Source organism: Cottoperca gobio, chromosome 7 (assembly GCF_900634415.1).
Source record: "Cottoperca gobio chromosome 7, fCotGob3.1, whole genome shotgun sequence".
Lineage (NCBI taxonomy): Eukaryota > Metazoa > Chordata > Actinopteri > Perciformes > Bovichtidae > Cottoperca > Cottoperca gobio.
The window spans coordinates 6,944,768-6,960,139 of NC_041361.1; the positions used below are offsets into that span (position 1 = coordinate 6,944,768).

Here is a 15,372-nt window from a genome sequence, read left to right on the forward strand (position 1 = left end):
ATGTTTATATAAATTACTTTCATCACTTGTGCGTGTTCACTTTGAATAGAACATTAATTTAGATTTCGACTCAATTTCCCATCTATTATCTCAAGTCTACATGCATATACAACATGCATGCTCTTTGTTCATACTGTCGCCTTGCAGGGGTGAACAAAGAGTCAGGGGGATTTGGGTAATTGACAGGTCTGTAAACTATTACAGACAGGTTCCGTTTCTCTAACTTAAAAAATCCTAATCATGCTTGCCAAGGGTTTTATTAGTTATATTGAGGCTTTTTCTTTGTTGCCCTGAACATCCAGTCAATTCTTTCACAGTTTATAGTTTATAATAATGTATGATGATGGCAACACATAAATGGCATCACATATTTCACACAAATATTTTCTGTGGAGTAAAAGCCGTCTAATCTTTTGTTGGCAAAGCGAGTGATAAGAATGCCCATTTCCACGGACACATTTGGCAATATAATGAAATCTGTGATTGTGGTCTGATTTTTTACTGTACTGCTTCCTTTTTCTTCAACACTTGCTCACAGTCTGTACGACTGTTCCTCTTTCTTTAAACTTTTCCTTCCTCTTTCAAGTATTTCTCCCAATAGAGCTCGTGACCTATATTGAAAACAATAATAATGCAGGTTAATACAGTACAGCAGTCATTCATGTAAGCTCACAGAGATATTAACAAAGAAATGTCACCTTCTTTGTATGTGTCTGTACCACCTTAAAAGGGGAAGATATGAAGTCGTCCATTTGAAGAAAAGTAATCTCAAGGAATATTTCTCAGTGCAGAATGTGGGAGAGCAGGACGTGGATTGAAAGGCTGCTCAACAGATTCACAAACCAATACAAACTGTACATTTATGTGACAGATGTAGTTATTATTTACTTTACAGATTAAGATTTTACAAACAATATATATTTGATTTACAACATTTGATCCTGTGCTAAAGATTCAGCTATCCAACAAATAAAAATGTACTTTAAGTACAATTTTCTGATTATACTTTATCATTTTTACTTAAATCTTAAATGTAGGTATTTCACTTTTAACAGATTATTTTACAGAGCGGTATTGATACTTTTACTTAAGTAGAGTACTTCTTCCACCGCCCTATTAAATTACATGTTTTGGAGTTAATATATTAAAGCACGGACTGGATATTAACTAAATATACTTTAACTATATTCATTTACCCTGAACATCCTTGAATGTTCAAACTCTTGAACCTTTAAACAACCACATGCTTGCATCTTGTGACTAATATCACAGTTGCCTTCACTCAGCAGCCTGAATGCACTGATGCAAATGCACATTATTGCCAACTGTGTGCAATACTGTTGTATGATAAGCCTTCTGTGCTAAGATACCCTACGCACCTTGTCAATAAAATCACACAATATTCCTCATCCAGCTGATGTTTGTTTCCTCTGAAGTTTGATTTTCACCTATGACATTATGAGTATTGATATCAAAGTCAATATAGAACCCTTGAGTTGACAAAGCAGCTTGAATTTAGAAAAGAAATGGGATGTAGAAATGTTTTGAAGATAAGATATAATACAAACATCATTTTTAACCTGCAAAAAACAGAAAATAAGTTACTAATTATTTCAGCACAGTTCAACAAATATAACCTTTAGACAATGAATGGTCCACATCTGAACTTTGTGACTTTGACTCCATGTAGCACAGATAGAGGTGTAGGGAGATCTCTTCAGGAATGTATTTACCTTTTGTTATAAAGGACATTAAAGTAAATAGATACGTATCTTCACTGTCTAAGTTTTAAGTTTTTATTACAAGGAATGCTATGAGGTTAGATTTTACGACACCTTTAGGCCATGTGTGTCTTTCAAACTTGCTATTGTGCGTCTTGTGCTTTGTTTAATTCCTTTTGTTGCATTCTGTTCTGTCTCATTTTATTCTGTGCTGAGTTCTTTTTGTTAGATCAAAGTAGGCTCATTCTCTGTAAAGTCCTTTGAGATATACTTGTGATGAAGGGCTCAATATTTTTTGACATGCCATGATTATATCTACGTGAACAAATTAAATTATCTTTCATGTAATGCTTACTGTATTGTGAAATACAAACATAGGTAATGTGTGCGCAGGAAATAAAACCACAAAGGTCCTGGTCATAACTGTTGGCTAATAGTTGCTGGAAAGTCACAGGAGAAGGAAGCAAGTATTAAACTAAATGTATAGTCTAACTGTTTGTCATCTTAATATGAATAAAAACACAAACATAGACACCCATGGTAACCTTTTTACGTCCAAAATGTTAATAGAAATATTATTTCTAGAGTTGTATATTACATTTGTATAACCTTAAAAATGAAAGAATTATGCTTATGTCAAGGTCATAGGTCAAAGTCCTAAAAGTATGTCACCCCACCAGTCTACTTGCATTCATGTCATGAGAATTCAACAGTAAGTAACTTTCTCAATAAAGGTTGTAATATTAAACTGTGTATACAATCGTGAGATTTACCGACACAGTGCATTCCAACACACAAGACTCGAGTGACATTTTATCTTTTCACCTGCATGTCTCCAAATAAAAGGGAGGCGGAGTCATGCTGGCACACACGACTGGCCTCAACCTGTAGACCTGTCTGCGAAGAGGACAGAGGCAGCAAGGGAGGGGTTGCTGCTACCGACATAATTACAATACAGAGCAGTGAACTATCTGTAGACTAACTTAACCAGAGACGTTTCTGTTCCACTCGACTGTGCCCAGATACTCTACTTTCTAAATGCTAGATATCTGTCTGTGGCGTTGAGGGGAAAGCGCATGTTTAATGGCATTTTGGAAGTCTCCGCGGCGCTCTCCGGGTAGAAGAGGAGGCATTACGGCGCGAGTTAGCTAACGTTAGCTCGCTAACAAGGTCAGTTTGAATTGTGTTCTGTCGCTGTTTTAGCAGTAGCATCCTTAAAAATGACACCCTTGTCATCTGTGCAAACTCGACTCATTTACAGAATTAGCTCGGATCCCTGTCCGCTGACAGGACAGGTAACAAGCTATTTTTGTCTTCGGCATTACTCTCTTGACGTTAGCTTGTTAGTTAGCGTCACTCGGTGGCTATCATTGATCAGTCCATTTGCTCTTATTCGACTTTGGTGCTCGACGTTTGAAAGTGATGGAGCTTGCTCACGTTAACACTGCCTTTTTATAGAGGTTATTGTCAAGAAGCAAGCTTTTGTCAGTAACCGCAGCAGTAGCGCAGCCTCACTGAATATTTTGAAAGAGCTAGGCATTTGTGTGGTGGATGCCCCAGCAGCAGCAGCAGCAGCTCGTTGCTTGTTTCCGCCTAGAATAAAACAGGTGCATCTCTGCGCTAGCGACGGACAGATGCAGGATAGCACTTAACGCAGCTAGTTACTGAATTTGCAGCTGTTCGTTTTCAAGAAGTTTTAGAGATTCATATTTTCATAAAGACATAGTTTACTTAGTGTAGGCTGTTAAATGATTTATCAAGGTTGAACGGCGTAGGTGACGTTAACGTTTACAAAGGCCTCGTCTACATACTCCAACTGAAACGGGGGCAACTGAAACGGGCCCGGCAGCTAACGTTTCAGTTGGTTAGCTAACTGTAGCCGTTACACGATAACTGGCTACTAGGACACAAATGTCAATCCTAAAACTTGTTATTACGATAGCAATTATTTTTTTGTTTAATCACCCGATAAAAACGTAATTTGTTGTTATCAACCACAGGGTCTCTTTCGTTGCTGATGTTAAATTGGGAAGGGCTGGTTTAGCCTAACTTACTATTTAGTTAGCGTGGACATGTTTAACCGTAGTTCCAGTAGCTTGGCTTTATCCTTATGTTGTCATATAATATAACGAGTTATAGTATGTGTGGCTAGTAATGTCAGTCATTAGCAGTTGGTCATCTAAATCAGTTTATACGAAATAAGAAAAACAATACATCTTAACGACGGCTAATTTTCAGATATAAATGTCACTTGTTGGGAAGCTTTACAAAGCAGAGATTTAGCGTTGCCATTGTGTTACACTTGAAACTTTACTTTTGCTTCATGCGTTAGATACCCATTGAATCACAGAAAAACCAACAAGAGATTTGTTGACTTCACACACTGTGTTTTGACAGCATCTAGTAGTTTTCCTGTAGCGTTAAACGAGGTGCTCTCGGGTCATCATGCCAAGTTAGACTTTCACTCGGCCAAGGCCGATTTGTGTTTTCTCTCCACATATTTCATTACTTGGTTGAGCAGTGTGTAGAGGGCAACACAAGGGAAACATCCAATTGCAAAGCAAGCTTGTCTTGTGGATATGTTTGTTATTCAGCTCATGCACTATCTAGAGGCTGCTGGATGTGGTACGTCAATTGAATTGGCCCTGAGTGCCACTGTGCATCGGAGGCCTAATTATTTTTGATGATTTTCAAGTTTTAACTACTGTTGAACTGCAGAAAGCATGGAAACCGTGGTTGTAAACTGTTTCGTGCCCTATCAGTAGTGCAGGGCGTCTTTTGTGAAATGGGCTGAAATCATCCACACTCAAGCCTGTGTCATTGTACTGTTTACCATACATAAAAAAAGGGCTCATCACAGTAAGATTTTAAAAGGTGTTCAGTGGGCAATTAAGTTGTATTATACTCAACCCCAATTAAATATTGTATATGACACTTTTATTGAACCTTTGTTTTATCACTTGGATTTTAAAACTACATGTCTTGCATATTTTAGTGAAAGTCCCATATAGCTTAGTTTCAATGCAATTGGAAAATGTCATGATAACAATGAGGCACAATTATCCCCTCTTAGCAATTTGAAATGTGACTAAGGCGTTCATGTTGCTCTCTACTTAGTGTGATTGTGATGAAGTACATGATACACGTTTTTATTTTTATGTTCCAACCAATGCATTTAAGGTCAATCTTATCAACAAAAGGCAACATGGCCTCATCTTAAACTACGTTTTGATTGTTGCCCTTTTTTTTTTAAATGACACATCCTCATTACTATTCTATTATGCACGTGTTTTATTGTAATATTGTTTTGTTCATTTGAACGGTTGGAACACTGCAAATTGACTTATTAAAATGTTTCATATTTCTTAATGCGATGATATTTTGAATTGGATTCTGAATTACTCACACACTGTGAAATGAGAATGTGATATAATCTAGGCCACATTGTGGGGAGCTTACTTTGATGCTCAGATGTTGCTTTCCCCCCCCCCATCCCATCACATGTATGTGGCAATAGCCTGAGGTGAGGCGTGCTCATGCTGAGTTAAATCAAGCTTATAGGTAAAACCTATTTTCATGTTGTTTGTTTTATTTATATATATATATATATATATATATATATATATATATATATATATATATATATATATATATATATATATATATATATATATATATATATATATATATATATATATATATATATATACACATACATACATACATACATACATACATACATACATACATACATACATACATACATACATACATACATACATACACTCGGCTGGCCTTTTGTAGGCCATTGAAGATTCAGCCTTTAAAGAGCTACTGCACTCTTTGAACATTAAAACTAAATAATATGACTGTACTGATGTAACGCATCAATGCTGGTGTTAATATTGACTTGCACATTTATAAAAAAAAAATCAACATTTAATGGGTTGAAAATGGCTCGAAAATGGTTCAACACGCCATCTACTGTTCTAAACCAGCCCTGAACCTTGTAAGGCTAATGCTGGCTGAGTCGACCGTTTGGGACTTATCTTGTCCTTTTTAAAATTGAGTTAAAACAATTATCCAATGGCTGGAGTTGATCTGAGACCTGGGGTGAAGTTAGACTTAAAAGTAAAAGACACCTTTTGGTATTTTGTGTTTGTCCAGGATCTTCAGAGTCGGAAGAAGAGTTGTGCAGGGGGAGTCCCACTGAACTGACTCAGTAGATAAAGATGCCAGATAAGGTGAACGTCTCAACTTGGTTAATGTTTTAGGTGAGACCTGACTCGGTACTCTCTGCCTATTTGCAAAAAGGTGGCAAAATGTTACATTAGCAAAATGGATAACCAGGGTGTTATTACTTTTTCACATTCCAGAGTGACTCTGCTTGTTATATCTTGTGTTTTGAAATGATATTTGTCCATCCAACATTTAAAACGACATACATCATGGTGTAGGGTACAGGAGACTTGTGGGTGTGAATTGATTGTATGTTCTAATTTTCCAAGGTGGCTGTCTAGTAATAAGTTAAATTCTGTGCCAGGAAACCCCCAACATATACCTGCAGTAGATATTGTTCTATAAAATGAAAGCCACATATATAGATTATACAATATGATCTGTTGTATTCTCTTGCATGTATTAGCCTACGTGTTTTGTTTTTATTTATCACCGACTGTAGATGATCTACTGACACAATTGATTTTCCTCGCAACAAATAACTGATTGTAGCTGCCGCTTTTGTATGTAGGTTTTTGTCCAGTGATGAATCATACACTTTCAAATTTTTATCAAAAGCAGTGGGTTGGCTTGTCTCGGTAGCACTGGCTGAGCTGTACACCATTATCGATGTACAGGTTTCTCACTATTGTATGGTCAGATCAGAATAAGGTGGGCAGTTATTGTAAAAGGGAGCGAAGGAGCGAGACTACATGAAACCAAAGTTGCAAAAGTAGCTGTTTGTGGTATGAATTTGGCAGGTTAACAGAAGTCTGAATATTGATTTGCCAGAGATAATTTGAACTACACAATTCATAGTAATGTTGTGCATGATTTTTATTTATTTTTCTAAGTCTGAGTAATCTTTGGTAAAATAAGACTAAAGTAACCAAATATTCAATATGTCTTGACCCTTGGCAAAGGCTATTGTTAAGTATTGTTTGTATCAGGGCCATAAGATTAAAGCCTTAAATTGACACTCATGAATTCTGAGGCCAATGTCTAAAAACAATCTTTGCAACATATGATATAACATTAGAGGCCTGTACAGACTCTGCATGATTTGCCACCGTTACGTCCCAATTCCCACAGAGATTCTGATCACTCCCACCTGCCACAATGTTTTCTATTGAAACTCTTTCTGCCTTTCAGCAGGGAAAATACAGTCGCTCAACTGTTACAAGTCACCTTTTTAGAATGCATGAATTGCAAATGAGCCTTATTAAATGGGTTTTAAAGGTTAAAAAACTGCTTCAGACACTGGGAACTAAAAATGAATGAGAATGTTATGGATTCTGCCTTCATTTATAGATACTTGATGTCATTTCCCACAGGAATGCGTACAAACCAGATGTTTGAATGTCAGACCGAGGCGAGAGCAGCAGTGATAGTGTTGTTTTAATATTATTCCTGTAAAAACAAGTGTATAGATCGATTGTCTGACTAGAGAGTGAGCAACACAGAGAAAGCGAGTGGATAAGTGTGAAAAGCAAACCAATACTATGAAGTGTAGCTTTATTTGCTACTGTATTTAAAGGTATACAGTTCTACTGGAAGACCTTGCATTTTTAAAAAATAATGACCTCGTTTGTTCATTAAACCTGTAGATTTTCCTAAAACGATGAGGTCGAGTATAAGTTTCTGCCTGTATTAGAGTAGATGCATGTATATTTTGTGATTTGAAACTATTTTCTGTTGGTTCCCATGAGATGCCTATCCCATTGCAGTCCAGCCCTCTTTTACTGGCAGTTGCTTGTATGAATCATCCAAATATTGTGGGGGTGAGTTCAAACAGCGTTAAACATCCTTAGAAAGAGGTTTCATATAAATTAACTGATTTCATGATGCAGTGTATTCATCAAAATGTTGGCCAGTCATTGACCTGTATTTTACAGAGATCCTCTGTAAGAAGATGTCTGGGTTTGGAGCATTTTATCAGAGGCAATATTTTTGTTTAAGTTGACGTCACAGCCTTGTGCCAGTCAGGCATTAGGATTCCAGGCAATTGGATGACCCGTCTCTGCCTGTTTCTGAGTGCTACAGGATTGAGGTTGGCCGGGTCGGCACAATGGAGACTCTAATTCCAACCCTAAGGGCACCTAATTAAAACTTACAACCAAGACAAACAACCTTTGACACGCATGCATCTCATGAGAATCGCTATTACTGAAAATGCCATGACAGAAGTGAAGATCAGTAGGGGATCAATTTGTCCTTTTTCTAATCATGTTTATTACTTTGAATACCTCTGCAGAGGAAATATAGTTTATGCTGTTGGCACAGCTAACTAATTGCATCAGTGTTTTCAGTATATGTGTGGTGATATATTAATTTTAATGATTGTCTCTATTTTAAATTATAAGTGGGAAGACAAATGCTGTGTCCAAAATCACTCCTTCCTTCACACATGTACTAGTCCTTTTATATAATATGGAGGACATGGGCATGGAAGTTCAAAGGAGACTGCCTCCCTCCCTCCTCTCTGTATCCAACTACAAACTAGTTTTGCTGTGATGAGATGCAGTCTAACAAATGAAATGCACAATTAAAAATGTGGTTTAAGTCGGTGATCAATAATTCTAGGCATTTATAGATTCAGAGACATTTTAGTTCCTTGATATTGGCAGGGGAAAAATAAGCATGGATTTGCTCTAGTCGATAAAATTGCAAGTCTGCACAAGCAAGTAATCTAGTAGATAAAGTACTAGATGTATGGGGTCTTTTAATGTAATAGGAAAATGTTGCTGTACCATCATACTCTAGTGAAACTATTCTGTAGCACTGTAATACCATTTTCAAACTAGTTTTAGCATGCAATATACATAATGTTGGCAGTATTTGGGTCGGATGATGTATTTAGATCAGAGTATGAATTGGTATCAGCAGAAACTGAACCCTGTAAGCGGTTACACAACTAGTATGTCTGCACTGATGTTTGTTTTTTTCATTCGTCACTTTGTCGCACTCATGTTTGTTTTTGTTTTCTCACGTAGCTGGCTGACATGGCTGTCTAACAGAATGCCAAAGATCTCTTCATGGATCACAGAGGACAACAAAGAGACCACTGCATCTGTGAGCATAGCCAATAACTAGGAAACCTGACCTACAAGCATATCATCAGACTGACGTCAGTGCATGTGGCCTCCTACGTTGTTCATAGACTTCTGTTGGGCAGCCCAAAGGCCTATTGCTATGCACTATAAACGGAAAGACATGAGCTGTGGGGATGCTGGTAGGCGCAGGCTTCTTTCGTGCAGGACTATCCCTCTGGTAATAGGGCTTCTTGTGACCATGGCTCAGGGCGCTGTGCCAGAACAGCAAGGGACACTTGTGGAGATAATATCTGTGGAACTAGAGGCTTCTATGCAGTCCTCTGTGCTCTCTGAGCTCCAGGCTGCAGCATCTTCAGTTGGTGAGGGGCCGCCTACAGCTATCCCAGATTCCTCTGCAAAGAATGGGCCAGTGCACACTGGCATCCCTGACTCCTCTGCAATCGTGGGCCAGGTGTTCCAGTTGAAGGTACCTCCAGGACCTGCCAATGCAACCTGTATTGTCAATGTAAGTAACCTGCAGATGGGACGTAATAGGAACGATTAAATGTTGAGATGAATGTATCAATTTAATGTGGGAAGCATTTGTTATTTTAAATCCCTTTTTATTATGTAATAATATTGTGTTGGGTTAAGGTTGGGGGTATCACAGAGGATGTGTAGAATATCAGTACCTTTTTTAAATTTATTTTTTAAAATAAAAAATCTCTTATGGGGGCTACAGAAAGTTTCTTTGGCTTAAGATAATATATAGTATTTATCCCTTCAGTTTCACTGCTGATTGATCCTGACTTTGGTGCAATTTGTTCCAGTCAGACTTATGAATGAGATGAGATTATTATTGGCCCAAGTGGTGATGCAGAATGATATCCTGTCATGCAGTAATAACTCAAAATGAAGAGTGATGACTCGCATAGTTATTATGAATAGACGCTCACTCTGCTTCCTGTTCAAATTTGTTGAGATATGATAAACTGAATGGAATATGGAGGGGTTTGGGGAGATGGTGAAAGTATTTCTGCTCTTACTCTAAATATTTGACTGGTTTGCGGTCAAATCTATTTATTTTTTCTAGTTCCGGTTTATATCAAACCGTTAAAACACAGGATTATGTGTATGTTAGTGATTGAGTTTTAGTAATTACCAAACATTTCCTATGTAACACTTCACAATCGTTAATATTTACCTTTTTTCTCCGTTTCATATTATTATAAAATTCTTCGTAAAACTAAGTAATTTTAAAACATCACTTGGGTCCTACTAAGTTTACATTTTTTAATTGCTGTGAATTCTCACTTAATGAAATAAGTAATTACTTTTTCCTTTTCTGACTTAACTTGCATCTCAGAAGTATCTCTGTAGTACAAAACAGTAATAGTGTTTCTCTTTTTCCTCCTGTAGCTTACTGAAATGGGAAAGGAGACTTTACCCTCTTGGCTATTTTGGGACAAAGAAAGCTGCATTTTGAGAGGCTTGGCCCTGGAGCAGGATAAAGGTGTGTATCATATCTTGGTGTCTGGAGAGGAGATAATTGAGAAGACTGGCAGCCAAGTGTTCCCCAGCACGGTCTTCTCTATTGAAGTGTACCCAGAAGAACGGGCAGACACTGAGCCAGCCCTGCTCACTCTGCAATCTGATATCAGTGGCATCCAGCCTTTCACCTGTGGCTCTGAGGAGCTTGTCACTGTCCTCACGGTCATCTTGGATGCTGACTTGACAAAGATGGTTGCTGAACAGAGGGTCAACCTACTGGGCGTTATGAGAAAATTCTCTCATGTGCCCCTGGAGCACATGAGGGTGGTCCCTGTTGTCAACAACCGCTTATTTGACATGTCTGCTTTCATGGCTGGACCAGGGAATGCCAAGAAGGTGGTGGAAAATGGGGCCCTACTGTCATGGAAACTGGGATGTGCCCTTGACCAGGGCAGTATCCCTGACATTTACAGTGTCCAATCTTCAGCAAAGGATGGGAACATGTCAGCCAGGCTGGGATACCCAGTGGTTGGCTGGCACATTGTCAACAAAAAGCCCCATGGAGTGAAACGGGTCAGACGGCAGTTGTACAATACTCCTACTCCAGTGCCCTCCCTGCTTCCTCCGACTACTCACCCAGAACCCCCTGTACGTGTTGTTCCCACCCCAACTTCGCCCTCTATTGCCCCAGCAACCGAAAACTCTGCTCCCCCTGTCCGAGGCCCTTTGCCGCTTCCAGTGAAGCCTACTATGAGGGTCAGAGATCAGATAGCCCATACACCTGTGTCTGGACCTCCCCAACCCACAAGAGTACTAGGAACTACAAGCACCATCCCTATTCAGCCAACCATGACCCGGCCTACATTTGTGGAGGCCACTGCTTTGCCAACACCACCAAGCACCACCAAAAGACCCAAACCCCCTGCTACAAGAAAACCTAAGAAACCCAAAACCTCCACCCCAGCTCCCCGGGAACCCAAATCCACCACACCTAAACCGCCGAAGCGTACTACTCCTCTCTCTTTGACTCCAGACTCAAATCAAACCCCAGAAATCCGCAACGCCATTGATCAGGTGAATACATGGGTTGGCACATACTTTGAGGTTAAAATTCCTCCTGATACATTCTTTGACAGGGAGGATGGTACTACTGATAAGCTGCGCTTGACTTTGAAGAGGACCCCCAAAGAACCAGTGAGTGAAACATCTTGGATACAATTCAACAGCACTATCCAGCTTTTGTACGGCCTCCCAGAAGAGCAGCATGAGGGGAAACATGAGTATTTTATGTTGGCCACTGATAAGGGTGGGAAGAGCATCATGGATGCATTTGAGGTTCAAGTCAACCGTTGGTCTACCAATGACAAACCATCAGTTGTGTTTGCAGCTCGTTTCCATGGCGACCCTAAAACATTAAGCAATGATGTACATAAGAAGATTCTTCTGACCAAAAAGTTAGCTTATGCCCTTGGTGATCGCAACAGCAGCACTGTAACCCTTAGAAGCATCACAAGAGGCTCTATTGTGGTGGAATGGACCAACAACAGTCTCCAACAGAGTCCTTGTCCAAAGGACCAGATCACAGTACTCAGCAACAGGATCTCTGATCCCCAAGGGACACCTAAACTGGCCTTCATCAAAGCCATGGAGCCTGACTTCAAACCCATTAACATCTCCATTCGTGGCACCAATAAATGTCAGAGCTACACGTTCATCCCACCAGGAGAGGTGCCAATGCCTGTTCTTCCTACAGCCACACCTTCGCCTGGGACGGGTCGTAGGAGCAGTGATGATGTGTACCTACACACTGTCATTCCTGCTGTAGTGGTAGCTGCCCTGCTGCTCATAGCCGGGATCATTGCCATGGTCTGCTACCGAAAAAAGCGCAAAGGGAAGATGACCATAGAGGAGCAGGCCACTTTCATCAAGAAAGGAGTCCCCATAATATTTGCAGATGAGTTGGATGATTCCAAGTCGCCCCCGTCCTCCAGCATCCCTCTCATCCTTCAGGAAGAAAAGCCCCCACTTCCCCCTCCAGAGTATCCTAACATGGCTGGCCCCCACAGTACCCTGCTTAACCAGGATCTGCTGGAGGATTATTCTGTTTATCAAGATGATGATCCTAATGCACCCCCTTACCAGCCCCCACCACCATTTACTGTCCCCATAGAGGGTAAAGGCTCTCGCCCCAAGAACATGACCTCATACCGGTCACCACCTCCCTATGTGCCTCCCTAACGCACACTATAGCTTTCAGTTTGGAAAGCAAATTTAGGGATGCTTGTTGAAAACTACTACAGGAGTAATTTTACATGTGTTTGATGAAATGGCTTTGACTTTGTAGAGGAGCAGGCAACCATACCCACATATTTGACCATTATGGATAAGACACTGTATTGTACAATTCTACTACTGGCACAGGGAAAATGGATTGGGGGGGAAAGGTTTGTTATTCAGCACTCTCTTTTTTTTTTTTTGTCCATCTGATCTGCTTTTGACTTCTTGCATATTCATTTTTTTTTTTTTTTGTCTGTTTTTGCCAAGAAGAGTCAATTTTATCTTCAATGATGTACTATTTCTATTGTATAGAAAATAATAAAGAAGCAGGAAAGACTGATGCCCGCAGGGCCTTTTGAGCAGATGTCACCATGACAACAGACTTGAGGCTCTCCCTCACAATGTTAATCTTTATGAGTTTCTATATCGCTCTTATCTGTCCTTCGGCTAGGTTTACTAAGATTTTGCACCTGTTATTTCTAGAGGGGAATGAATACAAAAAGCCAAACTGAAAGCATGAAACACTTTATTTACACAAAAATCTGTTTGTTTCTTAGACTTTGATCTCCTTGTTCTCTCCTCTGCTTTGCTCCCTCTTGACAATAACATGCAATCCTTGCACTTATGCAAATTCTTGTTAAACCTTGCACTATGTGTCTTGCACATAATTCAACACAGTGAGTGGTAGTCCAATAAGGAAAAAAGATTGTTTTCTTTTTATATCCTTGAACTCACCATGTGATTCCTCTGGTACTTGATCACAAAGGACAATACACTGAACACGCCTGTTGTAGATGTAGCCTAATTAAGTTACAAAACAAATAATGATTATTTTTTTTTGTTGCTTTTGTTAATGTGTGTGCCACTGAAACCTGCCTGTGAGATGACTGGTTTTGCTGTTGCCAAGGTGATGTCTGTGGTCGCAAGGCAAACCAGTGTGGGGTTGCTGCAACAATGAGTGGGCCAATGGAATGCTGTGGTTCACAGCAGGGTGAGAATTGGCGACATAGTCAATGAGGTAGATCCACCGTCTTATATTGAGTTGGTTTTGTTAGTATGAGGGTGGGTGGGCGGGCTTAGAGTACTGTATTATCACTGCTCTGCCTCTAGGTGTTGCACTGTTCTGTTTAGTGCACTGCCTGTTGTCAGTTCAGATAAGGCATGGGGACAAGGGGATGTACATAATTGTGTGCCTGTGAAATTAAACAACTCCATAATGTTAGTGTTTTATCAGTAAACCTAGTCGGGAAAGGGAGGGCCAGAGTGGGAAATAATTTTATTTTTTAATTGTATGTCTAGATTTATGATCACAATCATGAAAAAAAAAAAAAAAATTACTTTATAGATTGTGAGGGTACAAAAGAACTGTTTATCTGCCCATCACAAAAAATAATGCATTATCTCAATATGATGGGGGGGGGGGGGGGCTGGACAAAGAAACCACAACAATATGTGAATTATGTACATTTCATATCTGATATCACCATAAGAAAAAATGGTTAAAAATCTAATGTTTTTACTGAGTTTTTGATACAGTCTTAAACTTGTTTTTGAAAATATATTAATAAAATGTAATACTATTTGTAAAGCCTCAAAGATGGTATGTCTGAGTGAGTGTGTTTAGTCCCTTTTTTTTATTTAAGAAAATGGAACTGGATTATTCAATATGTCTATCGGTGTACTAAAGGGCTGATGAACACAATTTACCAGATACATTAGAATGCAATATACAGCACATTGAATATATGTTGATGCAATACATGTTTAGATGAGAGATTTAGGTACAGACTTTGAGCTATTTTACAAGTAGGTTTGAAATAACTTAACCCAACTTTGCATTCAAAATGTATTTTGCCATCACAAATCTGATTCCTGTGGCCTTTTTGTTGCCTTGCTTTACAGTATTGTTACATTTATGTTTATAGAAGCAGGCTACAATAGGGAGCTATACACTTTCTGTTAAATAAACCAAATACACAGCAGATATTTTAAGAGAAGTGCTCCCTTTCTGCACCATTGAGGTGGGCAGTTTTTCTTTTTTTGGCTCTGTGCGCCTACATCTCTTAGAGAAATATCAATAACAATGACTAATATCGGCTCTCAAATTCTTTTAGTATAGAGCTTGTGTAATGATGGCTTATTCCAAAAACAGTTGCACTGGTTAGTGACCCACGCTGCCTTGACAAATGTACATTTTCAGTACAAGTTGCAATACAAGACTTTTTGATGTGTTCTTGTGTAGTCCTGAAAGAAACCCTTGAACTGCTATGAACAGATAGCAATAATGTGTATGTGGTGAAAAGTTGCTTTTGGAATTGACACACAAGTGGGTTAAATTACATTTAAATCTCAAATAGAATCACCTATTATCTCCAGACTCCTCTACCATGCCTTATTGCAAAGAGAAAGATATTTGTCTTATTTATTTTTATCACTGACTCAACTTCACTCTTACCAGTCATGTGGTTGTAGTTTTATGTAGAGTGTGAACTCTACTTATTTAATTCCATCATTGTCAGTGCTGTAATTATCTGCCCTGCTCTCATTGGTGCAGTCTTACCAGTTATTATGACACATAATTGGTGATTATGGGGTGGGTTATGTTGCAAATTGAATGTAATAATCATTTCTCA

General features: G+C 39.1%; 1 protein-coding gene across 3 annotated transcripts; it reads left to right on the forward strand.

Moving 5' to 3' along the window:
• The first annotated feature begins 2,632 nt into the window (after window positions 1–2,632).
• LOC115011386 (dystroglycan-like) lies at window positions 2,633–13,793 on the forward strand. Of its 3 annotated transcripts, none has more exons than XM_029436547.1 (4): window positions 2,633–2,891; window positions 5,889–5,995; window positions 8,933–9,497; window positions 10,391–13,793. In XM_029436547.1, the coding sequence occupies exons 3-4, from the start codon at window positions 9,075–9,077 to the stop codon at window positions 12,698–12,700; spliced, it is 2,733 nt and encodes a 910-aa protein (XP_029292407.1). In that variant the 5' UTR covers window positions 2,633–2,891; window positions 5,889–5,995; window positions 8,933–9,074; the 3' UTR covers window positions 12,701–13,793. The 3 variants fall into 3 exon arrangements, with proteins under 3 accessions (XP_029292407.1, XP_029292406.1, XP_029292405.1); XM_029436546.1 differs by having other exon boundaries at window positions 5,889–5,965; XM_029436545.1 differs by lacking the exon at window positions 5,889–5,995.
• Window positions 13,794–15,372: the final 1,579 nt, after the last annotated feature.

Bases quoted from the DNA above. Each gene is read 5' to 3' on its own strand.
- LOC115011386 (XM_029436547.1), top strand. From the start codon at position 9,075: ATGTGGCCTCCTACGTTGTTCATAGACTTCTGTTGGGCAGCCCAAAGG. The intron at 9,498-10,390 runs GTAAGTAACCTG...TTCCTCCTGTAG, and splicing joins ATGCAACCTGTATTGTCAAT to CTTACTGAAATGGGAAAGGA.